The sequence below is a fragment of the Peromyscus maniculatus genome, chromosome 21, assembly GCF_049852395.1.
Source record: "Peromyscus maniculatus bairdii isolate BWxNUB_F1_BW_parent chromosome 21, HU_Pman_BW_mat_3.1, whole genome shotgun sequence".
In the NCBI taxonomy this organism is placed as follows: domain Eukaryota; kingdom Metazoa; phylum Chordata; class Mammalia; order Rodentia; family Cricetidae; genus Peromyscus; species Peromyscus maniculatus.
In genome coordinates this window covers 35,664,197-35,691,739 of record NC_134872.1, presented here as the reverse complement: position 1 = coordinate 35,691,739, position 27,543 = coordinate 35,664,197, and the positions used below count along the sequence as shown (strand labels likewise).

The window sequence follows — 27,543 nt, the reverse complement described above, 5'->3', positions numbered from 1 at the left end:
ATTCTGTGCGGACTGATGTGAGGCTGTTCTAAAATCAGATTTTCCTATGTGAGCTTGAAAAGATGGTAAAAAGTAAGAGTATTTAGTGCCATGTATTGTACACATTCACAGGCATGCATGTATACACTCACGACATCAAGTTTCTAATCATGGCATTAGACTCTTCGGTGCTATTACCAGGGTTGGGTTGCCTTATCCGTTTCTGGCCTGTATAAAACCTACCACTATGAGGATCTATTTGTAATTTTGTCAAGTTCACGGTGTCTGTTTTGAGCCCGTGTTCTTAGGTGTATATTGATTCAATATTGTTACATCTTCTTGGCCCTCCCTTTATATATAGCTTTCCATGGGGCTCAAATTTGATTTTTTTTGTATCATTGCTGTTACTCAAAATAGAACTGGTTTCTGCAGTTCTTCTTCTCTCGTGGGTGTTGCCACATCAGTATGTCTCAGATATGTCTTCTACATCTTAGTAAAAATTGGCTATGTCATTTTTATTTAGATGTGTCTCATTAACCCACATATAATTGGATTTTCTGTCTTTAAAACTTAAAATCTCTGCAGTTTAAAAGAAAGCACATTACCACACTTATTGTAATGATTTATTAGGGCTCATTTTACTCTCTGCTTTTACTTGACATCTTTATTTTATTTTCTTCCAATATTTTGGCTTTGTTTGCAGCAATTTTCTCATTTATCAAATGCATAGCTGCCTCTTCCCCTCCCCCCTTCCCCTCTCCTCCCCTTCCCCTCCGTCACACATAGCATTTGCTATTTCCTTTGTTGTTAGCCTGTTCCTGAAGATGCTTGAGCTTTATACATTTTAAAAGCCTATTTCCAAGTTTAACTTGTTTCAGCAAGGCTTTCTCTATGTCATGTTTATTCAGATTTGTAAACATGTTCAGCATCTTTTCTTTATGGTCACCTCTAGCTCTTCCTTCTTGATCACCCCCCTTCTCCTCACATATATTCTTCAGTGCATACTTCAGGGACAGCCTTGGTCTTTAGCCTTGTTCAAACCTTTTTTTTTTTTTTTTTTTTTTTTTTTTTTCTGGTGGTAGAGTTTTACTCAGGACGTCATACATTCTAGACAAGTGCTCTGCCACTGACTTTGGTCCCAGCCCTTTGAAAACATCATTAATTTGATTACACTCTGCAATGAAAATTAATCTGAATAGAGGGCTTGGAGTTCTTTTAATTAGAAGATATGATGTCATTGCTTCTGCCCTCGTTTTTCCTAAGGGCTATTGTGTTACCCCACAGCCCTTTGGAATTAATTTGACATTTCCTCCCTGGTTGCATTTTGGAGTGTGTGTGTGGGGTCTCTGGTGATTTCTGATATTTGGCTCCTGTCTTAATGTGTCTAGAAACATTTATATGATTTTTTTTCTCCAAGAGTATTGGTTACATGCCTTTTTCTTAATTTTTTTCTATCTCTCTCCCTTCCTTTGTTACTTATTTTTGATTTCATCAGATCTTTTTGTTTCCAATTTATCATACTGCCCACAAAATACTTTTAATGTGTAGTTAGCCTGCTTATTATACTTTTAATCTTAATTACATTCTCATTCCAACATTTTTGTACCCTTTTCAAGTCCATCTGCCTTTTATTCATGCTGTTTTACATAATTGTATTTATTATGGCAATCACTTAATTTTCATCCTTCCTATAGTCATTGTATAGTTCCCACCAGCATTGATGTTTTTTTCTCTAACTTTGGGTTGTAAATTCTTACATTTACTACATCTCCTGGCTTTCCCTTTTGGATATTAATGACTTACATGGATTGTAATTTTTTTCTGTGAGCTTAGCCTCACTAAGGGATGCATTTTCAGTTGAGTCTGTTGACCTTGTAACCTGTCCTTACAGAATGGTTCTCAGTGTTTCATTTCAGTGACGGGTTTTAGTATTTGTTTCATAACTTGGCTTTCCTGTATGAGTTGAGCCCTGTGTGATGCAGGCCTGGAATTCTATTTCTATCACAGGTGAGTTCCTTCCTGGCACAGAGCCATATAGAATTGGCCAGTTTCCTTTCCTTTTTCCCTGGCTACAGGCATCTTTTTTCCCCCCTCCTATTTATTTATTTAGGACAAAGTAGTTCTTTGAGAGTCAGGAATCTGCAAAGGCCCTTCCTCCACTGGTCTAAAGTCTTGTTACCTATTCTCATGTAGATGCTACAGTGTCAGGTCCCAGCATGGAGGATGTGCAAGCAGCTCTGTCTAGAGCTCCCTTGGCTTGCTGTGGCCTAAAGGACCACTGACTTCTCTTGCTTTGGTTTCTTTTCTTACTCCTGCTCTCCTAAACATTATCTTCTATGTTGACCCAGGTAATTAGACATTAATATAATTTTTACTGAGAGGAGTATATGTTTGCATCTATATTGTTTTATACTATGGTGATAGTTTATATCTTTTTTTGTTTGTTTTACAGAAAAATGCTTTTGAAATGTAATTAATTGATTCACTGATTGTGTGTGTGTGTGTGTGTGTGTGTGTGTGTGTGTGTGTGTGTGTGTGTGTGTGTGATTTGTATATGTTGTGTCAAGGTGCATGGTACATGTGTGGGGTTCAAAGGATGATTTTGTGGACTCTCTTCTCTCCATTCACCTTTAAGTGAGTTCCAAGGATCAAACACAGATTATTAGATTTGCATCTTCAGGCTGCAAGTGTCTTCACACCCTGAGCAGTTTTGCCTTCACAGAAAGGTTTTAATACATTGTTTAAAGCTTATGTCTTCTCATTTGCAAGAAAAAAAATAACCATACTTTCCTCATTTTGAAAATATGGGGCTCTGAAAGTGTGATGATGCTGACCTCGTTTTATTATCTATATTTTTTTGCTTGTGCAGAAGATTCCTAGCTCAGGCAGGAGTCAAAGATGTATTGGAGGAAAATACTCCCTCAAATACCTTAGAAATAGGGTGATCGAGTTCTATGTTCTCTTCTGGTCTTAGATCTCTGGGGAGTCTTCACCTCCTTGGGTCTCCCATTTCATTAGTGGAAGTCGGGACTAGTCGAAGTGGGGCTGTATGTCAGTTCCCTGTGCTTGATATGTCTCTATGGACAATGGGGGGGGGGGAGATTCTGTGCAGCAAAGCTTTCATCTTTTAAAATTTATCCATCCATCCATCCATTCATTCATTTTACATCCCATTGCAGTTTCCCTCCCTTCCCCTTCTCCCAGCCCCTTCCCCACCCTTTCTGTTCCCCCAATCCACTCCTCCTCTGTTCCTGTTTAGGAAAGGGCAGGTCTCCCATGAGTATCAATAGAACACGGCATGTCAAGCTGCAGTAAGACTAAGCACTGTCCTCCCCTCATACATTCAGACTGAGCAAGGTGACCCAGAGTGCCTGTTGATTATCTGAAAGTGATGTGTGGACATGGGTGGGTTGTCACTGTGAAGAATGCCTGCTCAATTGCAGGTTACTTACTTGCAATTATGCCTTTTTAAAGTGATGAATCATAATTAAGGTACTTCCTGCAATAATTCCACACATTGTTTGTCCACCTTCATGGGCTTTCTCATTTAGATGTATAAAGTTCACTCCTTGTTTGAAGATGTCTTTGTCTTCTTCCATCTCTCTACTCATTCCACAGGCAGACCCAGTAATGCTCTTCAAGCTCTCCGTGTGACTGATTCATACTTGTCAGACGAATGCCGTATTATTTCTTCATTTTGACATACAGAAGTTTACAGGGCAAAGAGAGAAAAGTAATAGAACATGCACTTGTATGTAGAAACTTATACTGAAGGCTTAGGGGTATGTAGCTTGTTGGTAGATATTGATTCTTTCTTTCTTTCATTATTTATGTGTGTCTAGCATTAACAAGGACGTGGGTTTGGTCTCTGTTGAAAAGCACTTTAGAGATGTGTTAAGGTTTTCTTTGGTTGTTGCTTTTGCCTTTTGAGTTTCATGTAGTTCAGGCTGCCCTTGAATTTTCTATAGAGAACAAAAAAGTTCCAATTCTCCTGCCTATGCCTCCAGGGCCTGGGATTACATACACATGTTACTAAGCCCTGCCATGATTTGTATATGCATGTAAAGTTCCTCAGGCGACCACAGGACAGTGAAAAGCTCCACTTCCATATTTCCGTGTCTCAGTCACTAACAAGTCTGCTACTCCAATTCCTGAACTTGTTTCCCAGGATCCCCAGGCTGGAAACCTGAGCACTGTAGTGAGACTAGCATTGTCTTCTCTTGCGATGGGAGAGACTCTCACAGTTTCTTTCATAAGATAATAATAGCTAAGAAGGACAGGGTATTAGTCCCGCCAGCTATTTGGCTACATGCTTGCTTAAATGCTCACGTGTTACTTAATTCTCATAGTAATGCAAGAATGTCATCCCAAATTTCAAAACACAGAAGAAAACGTGAGGCCAAGGGAGCTTAATGACTTTGCTTCAGACAGCCCAGCTGGCGAGTGGGTGACCCGGGGCCACAGGTAGTTCTTCATCTCTGTGTGGTGTTACCTCATCACTTCCTGGAAGAAAAAGCATATTGAGTTACAGTAGGCCTCTTGTCTGTGGGGCCTGCTTCTGTGCATTCAACCAATACTGGATCGGAAACACTAGAGCCATACTGGATCTATATACCAAAAGCTTGACTATGAAGGATTTTTTTCTTGTTATCACACTATAGTATAGCTATTTAAATAGCATTTACATTGTTCACGTGCTATAAGTCATTTAGAGAGGACTTAAAGTGTGCAGAGAACATTGCATAGGTTCTCTGTAAAAATTACACTAATGCACGTGAGAGACCTTGCTACCTGAGAGGGATTCTAGAACCAATGTCCAGAAACTGCGAAGGTCAACTGTGTCATATGCCCACCCGTGCTCTCCAGAGTGCCTCAGTAGACCCTATCTACTCATTCTTTCCTTGAAGACAACGAACTGACCTTGAGTCTCATGCTTGACCCCCTCTCATCTCTGTTGTTCAGATTGTAAAATGCCACTGAAAAATCAGACTATAGTGGTAATTCCATCTGCACTGTGAAGGCACAGGGCAACTGTGAGAACCAACTGAAATAATACACAGAAGCAGCTTGTGGCCTAGAGCCGCTAGTAATACGGTTTCCTAGCAACCCTTCTCAGTTGGGTGGGATGGAAAGAACAAGGAGACAGAACCCGGTAGCAGCATCAAAACTGGAACATGAGTCTAGAATTTCAGAGTCTTGGTGGAGCCTTTTTGTTGTTGTTGTTGTTGTGGTGGTGGTGGGGGGAATGTAGAATGTTCATGCTTTGAGATACAGTAATCCTCCCTGATCTGTGGTTTACATCCCACACTATCATTTACCTGTGGTCACTCGCGGTCAGGAATGAATCATTTCATTAATTTCAATAGTCTTATTTCTTTCAAGAGATAAAACCTGGAGTTGGAGAGATGGCTCAGTGGTTAAGAGCACTTACTGCTCTTACAGAGGACCAAGTTCTATTCTCACCATCCATGTCAGGAGGCTTACAAACCATCTGTAAATCCAGCTCCCTGAGGTACCATCACTCACAAGCACATACCCAAACACACACATACACACAATTAAAAATAAAAATAACTTAAAAAAGTGTTCAAGAGAGAATTGTTGTACCAACCTAGCTATTATACTAAGTTTTTTTTTGCTGTTGTTGTTGCATACATGTGTACTTGATGACAGATCATCATGTACGTTTGGAGACCTAACCACACACAAGTGACATGCATTAAGATGTGGTGTTTGTGAAGGAAGGGACTATATCTATTCGACTTGCTGTCTGGAATTGTACCTGACACATAGTAAGGAGTCAATAAATAATTATTAAGTAGGTGAATAACAATTAGAAAGCCTTTTGTTTCTCTACACTCACTCACATTGTACAGTAATTAAGGTAACAAAACACCCTGTATGACACCCGTGGGTTTAGCTGTATTGTCCTGGCACATATATTATTTACTTACCCTTTCACTCTCAAATATCTTAGCCTTTCCTCTTGCTTATAATGTGCATTCTATTCTTGAACATGCTTGAGCGGTCATCTAAACTCTAGTTCCCAGAGTCCCAGCCCCACCCGCCACGAACTAGCTGTGAATCCGAGGTCACATGATTCCCCTCACTCACCTCTGCTATTTCCCCCAACAAAGTGAGATGCCAAGAATGACAACTTCTTCATGCAACTGTCCTGAGGACAGAGTTACCTTGCTTCAAACATGCGGTCTGAAAGACCTCAGAAATGCGGCTCTCCCTGATGAGAACAGATATCTTCCTCCCTTCCCCAAGTGTAATAGCATCCGGCAAAAGTCCGTGTTTTGTCCATGTGTTCCCTGGCAAGGTGTTCAGTTGTTTAGATGTTCTGGCCCCCTGCTGTTGGTGTTAAAAGTAGGCTTCCATCCAAGTCATACATATTTCAGTTCCCAACGTTGCATAAGTGAACAGAAAGAAAATCGTCTGTCTGCTTTTGCTTAGCTTGCCCTGGAAAAGAAAGGCAATGCACACCCATTGTCCTCACTAGCTCCTCCTTGGAAACTGAAGGTTGAGCAGCCAGGCATAATAGGTGGAGGCCAAATCCGGCCCTGCATGTGGGGTCTCTCATAGGCAAGGTGTACCCCTTCCTGGGGGAGCAATCTGTCTCTATGACACTCCTCTGGCATGTCTCTGGCAACCCAGGGCGGTCATGAGTATTCATGGATAAGTCAACTATGTACAGGCAGTGGAAGTACACCACATAGCACATACACACACACACTACACTACACACACACATATATATATATATGTATGTATACACATACATAAAATATATCAGTATATAATGCACAAACATGTTATATATCAACACATTACCTATTATTATGTAAAATATAATAGACACTATATAAAAATAATAAAAATATACATTATAATAGAATATAGAAAACATAATATATAGATATATTTATAATATGATATAACATATAGATAATAAATATATAGATATAGATATCCACTTCCATCTCCCACTGTCCTCTCTTATGCTCTTCACACTCCTGCTGAACTCATGCTTCCCAGGATGTGTGGCCCACTGCATATGATTGAGGCTGCACAGATGAGCATTAGTGCAGAATTATCCCTTTAGGAAGAAACACTTTCCAGTAGCTACCACCACAAATAATATGGTTTGTCCCCTTGCAACAACCATTAGCTGCCTATAGGGCCTCAGGGATGGGTGGGGGTCTCATGACCCTGCCCGCACCCTCCCATCATGGAGTGTTGATGGTCCCATAGAGAAAGGGAATACTGGGGGTGGAGAGGTTTAGTTTTTATGATTTTTTTTTTTGAGACAGGGTCTTGTATCCTAGGATGGCATAGAACTCATGATCTTCATGCCACAACTTTCAGTAGATGGGATAGTTGGTGTGCAGCAGTGAATTCAGCTTTCACCTTTTCCATCTGATTTTTTTCACTCCTGGTCTTCACAGTTGGCAAGAACGCCCAGTCAGTGTCCATTGTGAGCTACTTCCATCACGGAACAGCATCCGTCTTTCATAACTGTTTCAAACAGTCTGGAAGATGATGCTCAGGGCAGCTCAAGGGACGGCTGTCAAAGAAATCAGAACACATCCTGTCTGTGTGAAACAGCCCTGGCCCCAGGTATCTGCATTCTGCTATCCAGGCCAGCCTTCTTCTCAGCTTTTGGCACCCTTAACTGGTCATTAATGTATGAGTGATCTACTGTCCACGGCCTCCGCAGAGGCTCAGCACACAGGCCTCTTGTTCGTGTCTCGTTACAATGTGTACAGTTAGGGCCAGAACTTCCTTTATTTCTTCGGTTATTTCAGAACTGCAATCTGCTTTGTTCCTCTGGAGAGTCTTTTATCTCGTGCTGTGTTCCTGCTGATACTTATTCATGCCCAAGCACTCTAGGGCCGTGGTTCTCAACCTTCCTAATGCTGCGGCCCTTTAATGCCGCTCCTCATGATGTGGTGACCTCCGACCATAAAACTATTCTCATTGCTACTTCATAACTAATGTTGTCACAGTTACGAATCATAATGTAATGTAAAAAAAAAAATTTGAAAAGTGGAGAGCTGCCAGAGGGATCACGGCCCACAGGTTGAGAACTGCTGCCCTGAGGCCGTCCATGACTGTATATCAGTTTGATAGAGATTCCGCTGATAAGACAGGTGATCTCTGTACTTAAGGACTTCATTTCCTCTGCCGTGATGACGCATGATGTTTCAGGCTTTTGTTTTGAGACCCATTAAGCCAGCAGACCATGATAATTCCTAGATCTCAGAAAAAAAATATGCAAAATTGGCAAAATTCCAGTTTTCTCTTTGTCCGCCACGTGACAATGGTCAATGGGCTTGACTATTAATTAAGTGAAGAATACCAACTGTGATGACAGCAGAGCCTTGAGATTCCCCCATGGGGCCTGAAGATGCTTATGTTCACCCTGGCACTCATGGGAGCCCCTGAAGTTTGCAGCTGCGGCCAAATGGGTGTGTAGACCACCACCCAGGAAATCAGACACAGGGAGGGGGTGGGGGTAAAGCCAATGGAAGGGTAGGATTGTCAGCAAAAAAAACAGAGGAATTTCCCAAATGGGTCAGTTTCTTACTTTAGCCTGTGTATTAGTTATTTTTTCATTACTGTGAACGAACACCATGACCAAGGCAATTTACAGAAGAAAACCTTTAATGGGAAGCTTACTTACAGTTTCAGAGGGTGAGTTCATGACTGTCATGACATGGGGGGTGGCAGGGCATGGCTACAGGTAGACAGACATGGCCACTGTGGAGCAGTAACTGAGAATGTACACGTTGACATAATAACCACTGGGCAGAGACACACAGACAGACAGACAGACAGAAAGAGAGCTCACTGGAATGACGTGAGTTTTTTGAACCCTAACGTCTACCCTCAGGCCCAAACCTTCTCCAGTAAGACTGCCACACCTCCCAATCCTTCCCAAACAGTTCCACCAACTGAGGCCCGAGAATTCATACTTACGTCTCTATGGGGGCCAGGCATTCTCATTCAAACCATCACAGTTCACTCCCCAGGAGCCACTGGAGTACGGATAGTTCCCCTGCCCTGTAAATAAGTGGCGACTGCTGTAGAGTGTTAGCAACCACTTAACTGAAAAGTGAAATTAGATGGCAATTATTGGCAATTGTGGATTTCTTTCCTCTCCCATCTGTTTATTTTAAGTAACTTTTTTTTTTTTTTATTTTTTTTTATTTATTTTTTTTTTTTAAGCAGCCGGCCTCCTGAAGGAATAAAATTCAACCATAAAATAAAGTTCCCACTCAAGGTGGCTGCAAGGGTGGGGTGGCCTCCTTGGAAAAACTTGCATAATTTGTAAGGCCAGTAGGACACAAATGATGGAATCCAAATCAGCATCAGTCCTTTGCTAACACATGGACTGAAAGAAAAGATGAATCCTAGGATTTAGCCTCTCCTGGGGCAATAGAGTGAACATTACTCTGGACCATTGGCCTGCATGGAAGGTTTTAAATTTAGGTGAAAGCACACCCAAGTCCTTGTCACTGCCAGTCCAGTGCCACGCCCATTCCCCTAACCAAACTGTGCAAAGGGGCCCATTCAGAAAGAGCAGTTGGGACTTAAGGACGTCTGAACTCTAATTCCACCTAAATAATGCCTCCGCACTGGAATGTGTCACCTGGGAAGACTCTCTTCAGGTTGACCTGTCTCTTCCTAAGCAACTTTATTAAATAGTATTTCTGAAGTGTGTGGAGTGGGGGGGGGGGAAGCAAAATACACTGCGGGGTGCCTAGAACGCAAGGAGAGACTTAGGGATTATAAAAATGTCTCAACAGCTTCCCCACAAGTTGAGTGACCTCTACTTGGGCTTCTCCCATGAAACACGAGACCAGGAGTTTTCTAAGCAAGAATACTTAGCATGTCCAAGGGCAACACTCTGTGTTTTAACAGCAGGGATCTCATTTCCCACCTGGCTATATGAGAAATTCTCCTGGCATCTGTGGGCTACTCTTCTTTACTTGAAGAGGTACACATTTCACACCCAAAAAATTTTGCCAAGTGTCCAGGGTCAGTGCTGTTTTTTCCTGGAGCAGAATTACAGTGTGACACAACTCAGCCCATTCTAATTACCAGACTTTCTTAAAGGTGTCTATCATGTATGTTGTTTTCACTGCACTGCGCTCCAAGAGAATTGTGCAGGGTTCCTTGGATGCCAGCAAAAAACGGTGCTTTTCTGCTAAATGCTGAGTGTCTGAGTGGGCTAGTGGGAAACTCTGGCCATCTTCCAAAGCAGAGAATGGCCCTGACACCCATCCCCACCCTTGGCTCATGAGTAGATTGTAGTAATTGAAGATGATGTCCATCAGCAGGAAGTGGCCACACTGTCCAGGTACATGATTGGTTTGCATTTCATATAAAGTTCAGAACTATTAATTACCTTAAGTCAAAAGCGAACCCTGTGATTGACAGAGAAGCCAAGTGTTCCTTTGTTTATAGGTTTCTGTGTTACACCTCTGGCCATCAGATGTAAGTTCAGCTTGCTTTCTTAGGTTGAAAAAGCAAGATATTAGTTTACTTTGTACAAGATCAAGATACAAAATTATTCAAGACCTGTACAAAGTTTGGTTTTTAGCTGCTCTATTAGTTACTGTCCTAAAGGCTGTGACAGAATTCCTGACAAGGGCTTCTTTCGGCTCTTTGTTTGGGGGGACATAGTCTACATTGGTAGGGGAGGCAAGCAAGGAGCTGGAGGTGGCTGGTCACATGTCATCCACTGTCAGAAAGACTGGGATGTGAACATTGCTCCTCAGCTAGCTTACTCCTTTCTGTCTTCCCATTTTTACTCAGTTCAAGTCCCCATCCCATGAAATGGTGCTGTTCACAGTTCATATTCAAGGTGAGATTTCCCTCTTGAGTGACACTTCTCTGGAAATGCCCTCACAGACAAGCCCAGAGGTGTGTCTCCCAGGTAGTTCTAAATCTAGCCACCTGGCAATGAAGATTAAAGGTCAAAAGTCTATCCATTCCCAACTACACACACACACACACACACACACACACACACACACACCTTCAAATCATAAAACCTCCCACCACCTGGTCCCTAAAGTCTGTTTATCTCATAATTCAAAATGTGCCCAGTCTACCTCTAAAAGTCTCTACAATCATTTAACAGTCACAGGCCTGTTCAAAACCCCAGAGTCTATTCTATAATCTTGCCTGAAACTCAAGACAACTGTAAGCCTCCACAAAATAATAAAAAAAAATTATACACTCCCATTATTCCATGGCACAGGGCTCATTTTGGGTCATGGTTTGTGGGGCATGGGAGGCATAAGGAATTCATGGTGGTGAGATGCTAGTCCTATAATGTCCACAGGAAGCAGAGGGAGATGAATGCTGATACTGACCTTGCTTTCTCCTTTCTCCCCCTTTTAATTATTTTAGTACCCCAACCCACTGGATAGTGCCATCCACATTCAGGATGGATTTTTGCCTCCTGAGTAAGATTAACACAGCACTTCCCAAGAACTCACACACATGCCCAGAATGTGTCTCCTAGATGTTTTTAAATCCAGTGAAATTGATAATAAAGATTAACTATCATTCCTGCTCTTTGTGCATGGCTGTGTGTTAAAATTAAGACTGGCTATCATTGCTGCTCTTGTGCATGCCTGTGCATTAAAATTTCTGGGAAAACTGTGAGTTTTTGTATCACCGAAGGAGCCCGTACGGATAGCATCTGGAGACGTCTGTGGTTGTCACTTCATTGAAATATATTTAGGTGTGTATTAGAAGGCTAGACCACGCCATTATGTCGTAGAGAAGAACAACACTGGAACTGCTCCTTTTACAGTGCGTGTTGTGCAGGCTCAGCACCCTTAGCACACAAGAGAGCTTCATCCAGGAGGATCCTGGAGAGATCCTGGCCCTGGGAGCTCCTGCTTAAGTTCCCTATGAGCTGATTGATGCATTCATTATTAGGAGTTCTTTCCAGACTTCCTTGTTACTTCTCAAAGCATAGTACTTCCAAAACATCTGGGGGGAGGGGGGCAGGACAAAAGAGTTCCCTGTTGTTAGAGGGCAAATGTTTTCAATTTTTATTTATATCAAATTGCTGAAAGCAACATATTTAGCCACCTCTGTCTCTGACCCTAAGAAACACATCCTTTTGTCAGAGTGGAAACCCTTTATCAGTATTGAATGCAGGGAATTCCATGAAGCCTCCCCCGTCTCTATCTCTCCCTACCTCCCTTTGTGTATGTATATCTGTCTGTATGTCTGACTGTATGTATGAATTACACATACTTATATTTATATGTTCCATATTCAACAATTTTTGATTCTGTGAAGACAAATACCACATTTCTGATTAAAAGACTAAATATGAAATTTCTAGTTATGGATATTAGAAGAATCTACCGAAAAAAATTTAACTCATTTCACAGATGCTTAATTCATTGGACTCTACTTCTTATAAACTAAAATATCCTGCTAAGATTTGATCAAGTTTTTTCTAATTGCCTGGACTGTAAATCATAGTCTGAGACTGAAGAAAGGATTGAATGCAGCCAATAATTAGACAGGGCATGAGTCAAACTGCTTCCAGGCCTGGCTCTGTGATCAGATTAGGATTCAGCTGCCTTGCATGGAGCACAGGCTGCCAAACTATCTGTTCACCTTGTGGGTCCCCTCATCTCATGGAAGCGAACCTCAGCAAACCTCTGTTGTACCCTGAACTTATCGTGACCTTATCCATTGACAGAGTATGGACAAAGGTACTCTGAGACTCTGAGCAGCCAAACATTCACTGAATGCTCAAGCAGGTAGAAGCCTGTCTGATAAACCATTGGATCTCAAAGTCTAAGGTTCATTTCCACTGCTGTGGTTGAAATGGAAAGTTAGGACCCTAAAAAGAGCAGAGAGAAAAAATGGAAGGGTTTTGCCTTGCTCCCGTCTCCACCATAGCCATAGTAACTTCTGATGCTTGGCCCCCTCAAACTTAAGTTTAGATGATTGTGTGGCGTTTACCCACCACCCCCACAGTTCCCCAGAGTTTTCTTGAGTGCAAGCAGCAGGAAATATTAGATAGAAGGATTTATAGTGGAGAATCTTGCGGAGATAAACAGAGAGAAAATAAAGGATAGCCTCGAGAGGGCCTGGAACCTTTTCCAACGGGCCCTGACTGTCTCTGGCCCAGGGTTTTTATAGAGACGCCAAGGGATGGAGCAAAAGACCTCCTCCCCCAGCACAGCCAAGTGCAGAGCATCTCAGACACCTGCACTCAGGCCCGTGGTCCTAATCATCCTCCATGTGGACCTGCTGGGTAAAGCCACGAGGAACCCGAGAACGGGCTCCCACAGATGATCATCCGTTATGAGACTTGATGATGTTTCATTGTTCACTTCAGGATGGGAGAGATGAGAACTGGGAGCAGATAACCTGTAGAACCAGCTGAACCCTAACCTGTCTAAAGAGTACCATTGCTCAGTTCTCAGTGGTTCACATCTTGCAGAAATTAGCATGAGGTGTGTGACAAGAGGAAGGGCCCAATCCTGCTGGGTTTTTTTTGAGACAGACACATAGGAAAATTTCAGTAAGAAATCTCTCTATTTCCAAAGACAAGCTTAATTTTGGAACCATTCCATAGACTAAGCAGTGTGGGCTTACAGGCCATCCTGACATGCCAGTTTATAACTCAGTCTAGGATTTGTCAAATGATGTGATATTTTGTTTCTGCTGTAGATGTTCAATTTATAATGCATTAGGTCCCAATAAGCAATGTTAAACTGAAAATATCATAAACTGAAAGCACAATTAATAAACCAGATCTATGGACCAGCATAGCTTCAGAACATAGCAACTATCTTGGCTGTTTCTTCTGAATGGGAGCTGAATTATCTGTGGATCATGAGAGAAAATTGGGCCACGTAGCTCAGAAAAGATCAGTATTCAAAGTCTGGTTTCCATTGAGTGTGACGCCTTTCAAAGCCCTATGAAGTGCAAAACAAACAAACAAAAACCCCAAACCAAAAGATTCTATCAGTTCTGTGACTTTGTACCTGGTTATATTTAAGGGTGACTAGGATGTTCGTGCACTCAAGGTGAGTGGGAATTTATTTGACAGCCAAATTAACACTGATGAAAATGAGTGCTTTTTCCAGCATGCAATTAAAAAGATAAATACATACAAAGGGTCTGGGTGCACGCTAAGCAAGAGCTCCCACACAGCGCTACATCCCAGCCCTCTGGCAGTAATTAGTTGCCTAAATGAAAATGTTCCTTACTCTCACTAAAAAGAGGCACTTTCCTTTAGCTAGGATAAAGATCAATGAATTCGACCACTTTCATATTCTAATTATTCTTGTGTTCTTTTTTCATTGAGCATTTTTAATAAAATGAAAGGAGAGGGATAGAATCAACACACGTGCTGTGGGATATGGAGATATCACAGCAGCATATTATAATATATTCAAACATTCCCTGTTATTTCACATTTTTCTCTGAGCATTTTTATAAATTATGTTTTCCTTTGAATTGGCAACAATTCTCTTGGGTTTTTCCTCCCTTTTAATAGCTCATGCACCACACATTTCAAAATGGTCCAAACTGCCTTAAAGAGACTCAGTTCACACTGTCAACAGATCAGTCAGTATTATATTTTGGGGTTTAGCACAAAGTACCTATGTGTACCAGCAAATATCCATCTGAGAAAACCATCCTTTTCCCTACCTGTTTGTTTAGCAGTGTTTCTGCAGCTCAATCAATATTTCCTTCTGATTTTACACTATTATTTAATGGGAAGGAAGGATAAAAAGAAAAGTAAGTTTGCTGTGGAATGTCTTTCTGTATGCTGTGAATATGTGTTGCTCTGATTGGTTGATAGTAAAGCCGCATTGGCCTATGGCAGGGCTGGATGGAGTCAGGCAGGAAAATCCAAGAGAGATGGTGGAGAGAGACAGGAAGAAGGTGGGGAGAGAAGCCAGCCACCACCAAAGGAAGAAGGTGGGAGAGAAGCCAGCCACCACCGAAGGAGCAGCAAGATGCCAGCAGACCAGTAAAGCCTAGGAACATGTGGCAAAACAGATTAATAGAAATGGGTTATGTTACAAGAGCTAGCTAACAAGAAGCCTACCATAGGCCATACAATTGGTATTTAATATTAAGCCTCTGAATGATTATTTTATAAGCAGCTGAGGGACCACGGGGCTGGGTAGGACTGGAAAAAACTTCCGACTACATAAATTATTTTGTCCATGAAAAATATACCATATAAAAATTGCCATCTTAATTTTAATGAAGTAATTTGATGACAGGGTCTGTGGTGATAGCTCTTCTGTCTTGCACAGCACTGGGGGTTTGGACCTTCTTTTCTCAGTCAAGGACTGGGAGTGGAGTATACTGGTGCAATTCATATTCTCCGAATTGGTTTCATTGACTGGGGAGGGCTCATTGCCATGCAGGAGAAAGGAGAATCCCACATCCCTCCTTCTGGATGCCCTATCAACCTCGAGCCCAGGTGTTCCCATCACTCTTGTGAGGGTGGACTCTGGACAGCCTGCTCAGACCTCCTGGGGTGAGACCACAGTCTCTTCTGTGCTGTTTGGCTGGAGCTGAGCTGTTATTATTTGAAACTTCTCTTTCTTGCGAGGTGGATTCTTTTTAAGTCTCTTGTCCAGATAAAGCAAACCATTGTCTCTTTCTTGTGAGGCGGATTCTTTCTAAGTCTCTTGTCCAGATAAAGCAAACCATTTTTAGGTCTTTGTCTCTGGCCACTGGAATTTTCTGCCTCTGGCTTCTTTAGTTTAAGTATGAAGATATTAGAAGGAAAAATGATTACCCCCCCCCAAAAAAAAACCCACAAACAAGAGGCTAAAGAGATGGCTCAGTGGTTAAGAGCACTGGGTGCTCTAGAGAGAACCCAGGTTCAGTTCCCAGCACTCATATGACGGCCTGCAACTGTGTAACTTCAATTCCTAGGGCATCCAAAGCCTGCTTCTGGCCTTTGTGGGCACTGCACACACTTGGTGCTTGGACATTCATGTAGGCAAAACACCCACACAAATAAAATAATTTTAAAAACAAAACCTCTGAAACAAAGCTCAGTGGTCTTCAGACTTGGGAATCGGTACCACAATTCTTCTTGTCTTTCCTCATCTCTGCTAGTTTGTTTTGGGTTCAATGCCTGAAGTTTTTCAATGTGACAAATGAGAACAGAGAAATGTACTCCATCTTATCAGGGATAGAAATATGTTCATCTTTTTTTTAAAAACCTTATTTTTCTTACCTTTTATTTTCTTTAGACTTTCAGTAAGATGAATTTAAGCATTACCATTTTAAGAAATTTTTTATAATCTTGCTTTTATTTGTACTTGTTTTAATTTTATTAGAGTCACGTGAGGCTGTTTTCATGCAAGGCCATAATGTACTTGGAACCTATTCTCCAGGTCCTTCACCATCTCCCCCATCCTGTCCCCTCCCTTACCCATGAGTCCTCTCTGCTCCCTTCCTTGATGGGGTGTCCAACCTTTTGGCTTCTCTGGACTATGTTGTCATCTGCAATGTTAATGCCCAAGAACATACAACTGACTTACAAAATCCCAAATCCGATAATGTTTTCAATAAGTTTACAACTTTGTGTAGGGGTGAATTCATAGCTACCCTGGGCCACATGTGTGCTGGCAGCAATATGGCTATATGTGACACTTTTGAAACAATTTTATTTCTATTTTTGTGATATATATATATATATATATATATATAAAATTTGATTTCACTTATCTATGAAGACTAAAACTCACAAATGAGAGAACACCTGCATCATTTTTTCCTGCGACTGATTTTTGATTCACTTATTATTATCTCCAATTGCATCTATTTTCTTATAAACAATGTAATTTTGTTCTTCTTTATGGATGAAAAAGTCCTAATGTGTGAATGAACTATGTTTTCTCCATTCATTCTTCTGTTGATAGCCTTGTTTTTATAAGTCATTTTTGTTCCTTTATGCACTATTATCTGGGTTTACATTTTCATTCCAATGACTCCTTATTGGTGCAATAAAATCAGATGGCAGTTTGTGGCAGCCCCTTGTTTGTTTGTTTGTTTGTGGATTCGGGGTATTGTTTTTTCCTTCTAATAGTTTCAGACTTGAACTGAAGCAGTCAACAGCCAGGAAATGCTGCCGAGTACAATCGAAGACCCAACAATCATCTGCTTTGTCTGGAAAGAGACTTGTAAAAAGTCCATCTTGCAAGTGTCCCATCAATTAATGTGAATCCTGTTCCATTAAATACCTATGTGCAAATTCTTCTGTGGTGTGCTGACTTGGGGTCCTTCAGGCACATGTGCAGGAGTGGTATACCTGGACCACATGGATGGTTTTATGTTTAGTGTTTCGAGGAACCCCCTTGCTGATTTTCATGGGGGTTAGGCTAGTATACATTCCCCCAGCCGTGTATAAGGGTTCCCTTCAGACCTCCTCCTTGTGAGGCCAACATTTGTGCATTATTTGTTTCCATGATGACTGCCGTTCTGACTGGAGTAAGGTAGAATCCCAATGTGGTTTCCATTGGAATTTCTTTCATCATTTGAGAGCAGTCTGTTCCTTTTATTAGCCTGTTTACCAGTTGTGGTTTTGTGTGTTTTTGTGCTATTTAGTGTTTTGAGTCCTTTGTATACCGCAGCTCTGCATCCTCTGCATCTCTTCACTGGATTGCTTCTGTGCATGAATTTCTGTCTACTGTTGGCTATTTCTTGGGCAACTCAAGTCCTATTCAGAAAGCACTTGTCCGTACCCATGTGTTGAAGTGGTCTCCTCCCCTCTCTTTGGCAGCAGCAGAGTATCAGGTCTTACATGAAGGGCTTCTGTCTATTTTATGTTCATGTTCATAAAGGGTGTGAGATCAGGGTCTGCTTTTGTCATTCGATGCACAGATGTTCAGTTTTGCCAGTACTATCTGTTCAGGAGGCTCTTGTCAAACATTCTTGTCAAAAATGAGGTGGCTGTAGCTGTGTGTATTTACATCCGGGTCTTCTGTTCTAGTCTACTGATCTATGTGTGTGTGTTTGTGCTGGTACAAAGGCGTAGACATCTCCTACCTTAACATTCTTTACCTTCTTCAGTGGTGACAAACGTCCACCACTAAAGTGATGAATTACCTGAGAGTTTTGTTGTTTGTTAATTGGAGGTCAACCTCATGTAGGCTAGGTTTACCTTGAACTTTCTATATAGCTGAGGTTGACATGGAAATCCTGATTGCCCTGCCTCCTCTTCCCAAGTGCTGTGATTACAGGTGTGTACTACTCCACCTACAGCCTTTTTTTAAACAGTTGAACTATAAAAGAAACTTCTGTGTGTACTTCAGTTACGTATTGTTATTTACATAATTCTATAACAGCAGTCAAATTATACTCTCTGTCCTCATTGGTATCTGGCCTTTTTCTTTATGAGACATATTTATGCTTTTATGCACCAGTATCTGGATTTGCAATTTCATTCTTATGATTCATTCAAGGTGCAATAAAATCAGATGATAGTATGTATTGCAGTGATTCAGAGCTAGTCTGAAATCACATCTTTAGGAAGTCATGGTTCTTCTTTCGTTTTCTATAGATATTGCCTGGCATTTCTTTTGGTAAACATGTTATCAATATGTTAAGCAGAGTGATACTGTTTAAGAACTTTCTGGTTGGTATTTTCTGTATCTCTTCCTGTTGTTGTCCATTCAACAATAACCCACTCAATATCCAGTTGGTTGAACTAAAACTGTGGATTCACCCTTGACCAACACCCATATCAGGACTCTCCAGGCCAGCACCATCCTATGTTGGAGCAACAGTATCTAAACTAACTCATCTGACCCCCCCCCCTCATACTCACCACCCTCTTATTGAGGACCACTTCCCAATTGCTCAAAAATATGCTGATAGCAGCCAAAATGACTCTTCAGAATCATGCGTCCAGTCATGTGTGCCTCTGCTCATGAGCCTTCTTGGACTCTTCATTACTCTCAGAACAGATCCAAAGTCTTCTCCTGGCCCCACACATGCCATGTCTGGCATTTGCCTGTTCTTTTCTTTCTACTGTGTTCTGCTTTGATCTCTGAGCCCCTGCCAGAATGGCCTGGTTAACCAGAAGGCTCTCAGCTCAAGGTCCCTGTCTTTGCACTGTTCATTCATAGTTAGGAAAGTACTTGTACCAAGTTTTGGCTCCTTCACTTCACTGGGAATTTTACCCTTCCCTGACCACACAGATATGAAATATTCATCAGAAGAACTCCTTCATCTTCTCTGCTTTCCTCTGTGTGCTCATAATTACCTGTTTCTGTGTATCCATTTAACTTCTGCTTCTTACCCCACGATTTCCCCAGTGTGAGCTATAACAGCTAGTGTGTGAAAGGGTCTCAAGAACTATAGATTAGATGAGACAAAAATAATTTAATGGGGTAATAATTTCTACTTCCTACAGTTTTTCCCCATCACACACAATGTCAAAATAAATATCCTCAGTGCAAAACCCCTTGACTTTTCAATCATAAGAGCACAGTATCTGAAGAGATAGAGATCTTTATTATCTGAGAGTGCTCTTTTTATCACTAAGTGGTCATTCTGTCCTTAACTCCTCCTTGGGCTGAAACCATCTTCCATGGGATTGTGCACATGTCTGCATGGAGTCTGGGTTAGTCTAAAGCATTTCAGTCTCATGTTTTTCCTCACATAGATAGTTAATCATATCCATTTGTTTTACTTCTTAGGAAGTCTTGATTTTCTTACTTCTAAATTGTGATCTCTGTTTTTTTTTTTTTTTGGAAAGAGTTTCTCTCTCTCTTTCTGCATATATACAGACAAGGTGATTTCAAGATTTCGTCACCAGCTGCCACTTGTCATGGTACAGAGGTGGGTCAACAGTTGCTGCTCACATTCTGTGCAGCATGGATCCCTGCTGTTTGGCTGCAGCCCCTGCAAACCAATCACAACACACATTCTTCTGACCTAGTCTTTCCTTGAGCCTCCCCTTTTGCTTCATTACTATAGGAATGGAAAAATCCTCATCAGTCAATCATTACTATAGGAATAGAAAAATCCTCATCAGTCAATCTCTTTATTTGTTTGTTCATTTTTTAGAATTTTTATTTTATGTATATAGTGCTCTATCTGCACTCCAGAAGAGGGCATCCAATCTCATTATAGATGGTTGTGAGCCATTATGTGGTTGTTGGGAATTGAACTCAGGACCTCTGGAAGAGCTCCCAATGCTCTAAACTGTTGGGCTATCTCTCCAGCCCTTCGATCAACCTTAATATCACCTCTACTCATGAAGTTTTTTGAAGGTCCTTATCTGACCTGCTTTTCCCCCCTACTTCTCTAGTACTTGTTATATCTCCTCTATGACAGCATTTATTGTGGTCTTTCTTCTATCATAAATGATTATGGCTACATCTTATCTATTGGACTGGAGATATATGCACTGAATACAAGGTACATTTGTGATCTAACTCATCCAATCTTTATCTACAGAAGGTATTCAATAAATCTGTGATGTAAGGATGCAACCCTTATCTTTGTCCCTTTCTAAAGTCCACCCTGGCTGGAGAATTCATTAGTTTTCACTTTCATCTAAGTGGTCCAGTCATCTGGAAAAATTATATAGCACCCAAGTTCTATTCTAGAATGATTTCAGCAATGTTTGATGTTTCATTTATATTTTCAAAGTTTGCAATCATTTTGTTATAATGAGTGTTTTGTGGAGCATTCAATCAGAAGAAAGCCTTTACACATAGAGCTATATTATATTTGATGGAGTGATTGTTAAATTTATTTTTCAGCCTCCGCTTATGATTAAATGTTATAACAAGTCTACTCCTGGCAGTAAATTTTTTAATAAATGTTTTATGTTTTTGTTTTTTGAGACAGGGTTTCTCTGTGTGGCTTTGGTGCCTGTCCTGGTACTCACTTTGTAGACCAGGGTGGCCTTGAACTCACAGAGATCCACCTGCCTCTGTCTCCCTCTGGTAGTAAATTTTTTAATACATCAGTTAATTCTGCTAATTTTTTGAATTCTATGTATTTTGTATATTATTTATTTGTTTAATGCCTTAACTATATGAGTTAGTAGCTAACTTAAAGTAATTTACGTTCAGAAACACATTTTACTCAGTCTTTATTTGAATTATGTTGTGATAGGAATTTGTTGGAATATCTGGTTTAAAAAATTAAGCTACTATTTTGTTTGTTCTGTCTGGCTAATTGCTTACTTCAGTTCTGTTTCTGGAGGCATGTATTTAGTTGATATATAAGTGGAGATACTTTAAAATATATTTTAGGTTTAAATGGCCTTCCTTATTCTTCTCAATACAAACTTCCACATTATTTATTTCATGCTCTTCTCTTTCTTTTCCCTCAGTCAGGAAGGCATGTCCTACTTAGAACATCACTGACTTTGAGGCTTAGCTGCCCTAGACCCCTATGCTGGCCCAGGCAGCTATGATCATTGCACAATGCTTCCTTGGTGACCACACACGATTGTCCTGTCCTTAATCCTAGCAAATATTTGTTGATCCAATAGATGCTATTATATATTTTTTGATACCCTTTAAAGTGTAGAACAAAAATAAAGTGAAATCAGCACATTTGCATCTGGCTTTAGCTCCTGCTAATGTGTCTTCCCCAAGGGCTGGACTCTACTCCCTTCTGCTAATCACCTACCCACCATGAGCTGATCCCAGATGTGAGGGTGTGTGTGCGTGCGTGCGTGCGTGCGTGCGTGTGTGTTTATTTTTTTTTTCTGTCTTTACCCTCTTTCCAGAATTTGATAAACAGGCTATTGTTGCTACAGTGAGAAAATATAGTAAATTAATCTCAGTGATTGTTACTTTTATGCAGATGTTAAGTTTTTAAACTCAGCTTATTTCCACACTTATATGTAGAGAGAAATGAAATTCATGTCACTCCTGGGGAGGAGTATTTTACGTTGTGTTTTTATGTGAGTCTTCTCCTGTTCGCCCACTGAGATTTGTTACAATAAAAATAAAACAATAAAAATTTAAAGCACTATCATTGCAGAGTTTTATATGCTGGTAATAAAAATTGAATGAACAGAAGTACAATACCCCTCAAACAATAAACAGAAGTTACCAGGCAATAGAAAGAGGCTGCACCTGGGCAGGTGAGCACAATAGCAGTCTGGTGTCCAAATACAGCCCATGCTTTGGCTTTGTATTGCCTGTGGGCTGAGAATGGCTTTCACCATTTCGAGTGATTCAACCCAAATCTAGACAGGAGCATGGCAGTCTGTGGAAATGTATAGAATTCTAGTTTCAATGTGTGTGAATGAAGGTTCTCTGGAACAGGGCCACCGCCATGCGCTTCACTGTTAGCAACAGTCTGTCATTACATTTGTGCTAAAGACAAGCTAAAATATGGTCTGCAAGTTAAAAATATTTACTGCTGGGCACTGTGCTGAAAAGCTCAGCCGCTGTCAGAAGTGCACAGCCTTACCCCTGCAGTAGCTCCTGTCAGCCTCCTGAAAATCATCAACAGTTTCCTTTGGTTTTTCTCCCCAGTGACTGATACATTTCTGGATAATTTAGATGGAATGATCATTTGGGCACAGACACTCCTGTCACTCCGGGTTCCTTTCACCTTCACAAAATACTCACGGAGAGAAACAAACGTGTATACATTTGTGAATGGTGATTTTCTTTTTCTGTGGATAATGATATTTAAGAAGCTGGTTTAAAAAAAAAGTCAAAAACCTATCCATTTTGCCGATCAGGTGTTTCCAGGTGCTCACTAAAGCATAGTCATGGGAACACAAAGTCTTATCTACCCGCCGAGTGTCACATTGTGCCTTTCATGCCTCTGCTTAAGTTCCCTGAAGAGCACTATGCTGAGGACTCCTGTGACTGCCCTTCACTGAATTCCTTCTTGATCATGCAACAACTGGGCAAATTCAGTAGCTGCTGTCCTGCTTCAGAAAAGAGTCACTCCGATCCATTTTGATAGACACAGCATTTAGAAACAATGGAGAAAAGGTTTTTGAAGCTATAAATTCTCTATTGACTCACAAGTATTCCTGTTGGACCCTCTTCTTTTCTGAATTCATCCTTTGATTGGTTTCCTTCCCATATTTTTCCCCTTCCTCCTGGGTCCTTCATCCCATTGCTGGTTCTGATGGCTCCCTTCATTTACATTTATGTTGCTATGTTCTATTTGCTTCTCCATCACGGCTTCCTATTGGCTAAGGTCTTGGTCAGAACCTGGCACATCTCATGAACTTGGAAGGCATTGACATCTGGTATACATGGATACCATCTCTGTCTCTGGTCCCTTGCTTCAGCCCATATGTCCAGTTTCCCATCCTCCACTCATCAGCCTTAGAACGTGCTTTCTGCAGTGAGAGACGTGGACTCCTGCCTGCGAGAGAGCCCTGGGTCCCAGAGGGGTAGTTAGTGAAGGAAAATGAAACATCGGGAACAGGAGTGGGTGTCTCTGAAAACAGGCCTCCTCTGGTTCTCCGTTGCCTCCCGGGTTCATTATGTTTGTCTGCATATCATTTACAAGTGCTTCGTCTTGCTTTTTCCTACGAACCAGAGGAGGCAACTAAAATATGGGGCACGGGAGATGTTGCATGAACAGTGCCTTGCTGTGAAGCCAACAATCGGGTTATCATTGGAGATGTTTACCTGGGAGGTATATATTTCACTGTCTCAGGCAAGTAAGAGGAGTCTGGCTGGAACTAGCCTTCCAACCGCTGTCACATGCCGAGAGTGGGAGAGCTGCATTCCAGGCCGGGACAGTAGTCCAGTGTGGCAACTTTGGAGGCCCGTGGCAAGGAACCTTCAGCTTAGGGCTGAGTTCCAGAAGGGAATGGATTATGCTTGACTCCTGGGTACCCCAGGAGGCTATTATTGGCACGTTCTTATCATACAGGAAATGCTGGCTGCGAAAGGAGGCAGCGTGGAGAGAGAAATAAAGATGGGGTTTTGGGAGAACTTTTTCTTCTGTTTGACAATGAGGTCAGTGGGCCAGCCAGAGGTCATGGGCAGGGGACAGCTGTACCCATTGGCTACATTAATTCCACTTATTACTGCAGCCTTCTGAGTAATAAAATAACCCACAATGGATGATTTGAATACCCCACATACAGATGTTCACTTTATTGTGTAGAAATTAGTATTTTATATTCCTCCAAATACTATTGCTTCAGCTCATGGAGTATTTCATGCTGGGGTTTTGGTCCTCTTTGTAATAGGGTTTCACTTATTAAAACAGCTGTGATTATGAGTTTCTGGCAATGTGTACTGTCACCACCATATGCTCTCTTGCCCTATCATTTTTGACACTTTTCTGTCTCAGACCATTTCTGCTGCTTCAGTAATACCATAGACTGGTAGACTGGGCAATTTGAAAAAGAAAACATTTATTTTCTCATGATTTTGAATGCTAGGAGTCTAAGCCTAAGCGAGGACCTTGACCTCTAGCAACAGTCTCTTTGCTGCACTCGCACGTGGCCGAAGGCGGAAGGGCAAGGGAAGAAGGATGGACTCCCCCAGACACTACCGGAGGCCTTTTCCCAGAATGAGTTCACAGAGAGTAGATCTCCGAACTGGTGGGTCTCACAGGGCAGGAAACAGGAAGTTGATCCCAGGGCAGAAACAGTTCCTGTCTGGAACACCAATGGAGGAAGGAGTCAGCCATTCTTTGGCCATAGGTTGAGTTTTGGGGGTCTCAAAGATCAAGCAGTGTTCCTATTTGGACAAGACTCACTATCAAGGGCACCGTATTGTGGCGACGCAGGTAGGCCCTGGTTGACTGGGTGTGTGGTGAGAAATGAGGTGTAGAAGAACAATGAGAAAAGAGCTGATTATCAAGCCTGAGGGGACAGGCGTGCCAAAGGGCAGCGTCTCCATCCTCCTGGAACTTGTCACTCACTGGCAGAGCAGCGCACACTGCACACTCGGTCATCAGAAGGGTGCCACAGAACACTTTGCTCCTGGGAATCTGAACCCAACTTCCATGACTAGGGTGACTTTCTGATCATCTCTGCAGCAGTATCGCCTTCGTCATGATCTTCCGAACTTGCCTGCTGCTGCTCTGCTGGCTCCAATAGACCGCCGTTGCCGAGGCTGTCCAATGTATCCTGTTCCTGGTTTAAATTTCACTGTCATGATCGCCTCTCAAAGTCCCCACGTCTTCGTTCTGTTACATTGAAATTGGGAGGAGACTCACTCAAGCCACGGTCTTTTCATAGTCCGCTTCGGTTCCAAAATATATGAAGGGTCTTAGGGTGAGGTACTGCTATGTTGCAATTATAGGCTCTCTTTTTTTTTTTTGCCCTACCACAGCCTCTGCTCAGGTATTCTCTATGTTAAAAGCACACTGGGTCTCTCCATGGGGTATAGCAAATAGCCATTCCCTTCTCTTCCTTTCTTTCTTGGGAGGCTTCGATGCCTGTCTAGGAGTTCTGTCTTTGATGTCTGCACAGTACTGGCTCCTTCTGGGCATTTTTCCTATCAGAACACTTCTTACTTTGTATTTACCTGGCTCTTGGTTGGAACATGAGCCAACCTTGGATTGGATTGGAGTAATTCACAGATACACCTGTTTCACCACTCGTTCGGGAACTCTTCCTGATGGGGGAGTTCATGATGTGTATATATTTTTCACCAAACAGTTATTTAACACATCCTAATGAGTTGCTTTGGTTGTTTCTTAAGGACCCCACATCTCAAAAATTAAACATATCCGATATTAAAATGAAAGGATCAAAGATCAAGAAATTACTATTTTTTTTAATCAATAGCATAGAAAGCAGTAGTAATCTCAAAGATGATTCGTGACCCAACCAGTTTGGTGAGACCCTGGAGGGTTTTGAGCCTTGATTCTCACTTCGGTTTTTAAAAGCATAAAAATAACTCCCTTGCCTACCTACTGGAGTTTTGGTAGGATGAGATGAAATGTTACATAGGAAGATGTTCTGAACAGAATTAAATTGTTTTCAGCATAAAATTGCATTGTTTGGGACTGGGCAGTGGGAGTTCCATTAAGAAAGTGCTTGCTGTAAAAACATGAGGACTGATAGTCAGAACCCAGGAAAAACGCTGGGTGGTCGGCATGTGCTTGTAATTTCAGTGCTGGGGAGGCTTACGGATGTTTAAGATGCACTGGCCAGATTAAGTCATTGCTGGTTAAATACCTTGTCTCCACACAAAACTAAACAAACAAACAAACAAAACAAAACAAGTGTGGACTGCTCACTGCTGAGGGCCCACACTTGAGCTGGCCTCTGGCCGGCACAGGAGCCTCCCAGGAAAGGAAAGAAGGAAAGGAAAAAAGTATCTTATTCTCCACAGGGAGTCTTGTGTGCTTCTCACATAGAGGACACCTAAGCAGAAGCCTGCGGGAGAGAAAAGGAGGGGAATGCTGGGTGTGAAAACACAAGCAAACGTGTGTACTGGCATTCCCACAAACAGCTGTACCCGGCACACACGGGGCCGTGTCTAACACACGCATACAAATTGCATTGTTTTATTTCATTTCCATAGTCCCAGTAATTAAGAAAAAATGTAATAAAGTTATAGAAACCCCCACACTGTGGCATGTAAACAATGGGTATCTCTCGCATTTGATTTCTGGCTTAAAATTCACATTGTGCCTCAATAATATATCCTGCACATATGTAAATAACTAAATGTAACCTGTTTGAAGTGGGCCATTTTACAATCTAGAAGCCAACTGCAGTCACCTGGGAGATTCTGAAGTTAGGCCCACTGTTTCTATGGGGACTAATAATACCCATTCTCCCCAACTCCTGCATAACCCAGACTCTGCTTCTCCTGACCAGGTTTCCACCTCTATCACAAGTTGCCCACCATCGTGCCTGAGAGCTGCCTTCTCATAATGGTTGGACTTCTACTAGGTGGGATCATCTTTGGTGTTGATGAAAAGTCTCCCCCCGCCATGAAGACAGACGTGTTTTTCCTGTACCTCCTTCCACCCATCGTTCTGGATGCTGGCTACTTCATGCCCACTCGCCCCTTCTTTGAGAACTTTGGCACCATTTTCTGGTATGCCGTGGTAGGCACGCTGTGGAACTCCATTGGCATTGGGGTGTCTTTGTTTGGCATCTGCCAGATTGAGGCCTTTGGCCTGAGTGACATCACGCTGCTCCAGAACCTGCTCTTTGGCAGCTTGATCTCAGCTGTGGACCCCGTGGCTGTGCTCGCTGTCTTTGAGAACATTCACGTCAACGAACAGCTCTATATCCTGGTCTTCGGCGAGTCTCTGCTCAATGACGCTGTCACAGTGGTGAGTGAACGAGCGCCTGGAATGTCACTGAGTATGTGGGAACCATCCATCACTTACATCTTAAGAGGCTTTCCAAGTTTCTAGAGTGAATAACCTGTCAGGTTTCTCTTGCTGTACATTAACAGCGTGATGTGATGTCAAATGTAGGGAAGCATTTCCCCCACATGGCAAAGGAGCAATGGATCCTACAGTGGACATTGGCTAACTTCCATCTAAGTCAAATCATTGCTGATGCTGTCTATCTAGAGATAGCATCAGGCATACAGGCTGAGG

General features: G+C 41.9%; 1 protein-coding gene across 1 annotated transcript in view; it reads left to right on the top strand.

Annotated features, from left to right (window-relative positions):
- Slc9a2 (solute carrier family 9 member A2) overlaps nucleotides 1–27,543 on the top strand; it is an 87,580-nt gene that overhangs the window by 6,546 nt on the left and 53,491 nt on the right. The window contains exon 2 of the mRNA XM_006987497.4: nucleotides 26,807–27,270. Coding sequence (XP_006987559.2) covers nucleotides 26,807–27,270 — 464 coding nt within the window. The remainder of the gene's footprint in view (nucleotides 1–26,806; nucleotides 27,271–27,543) is intronic.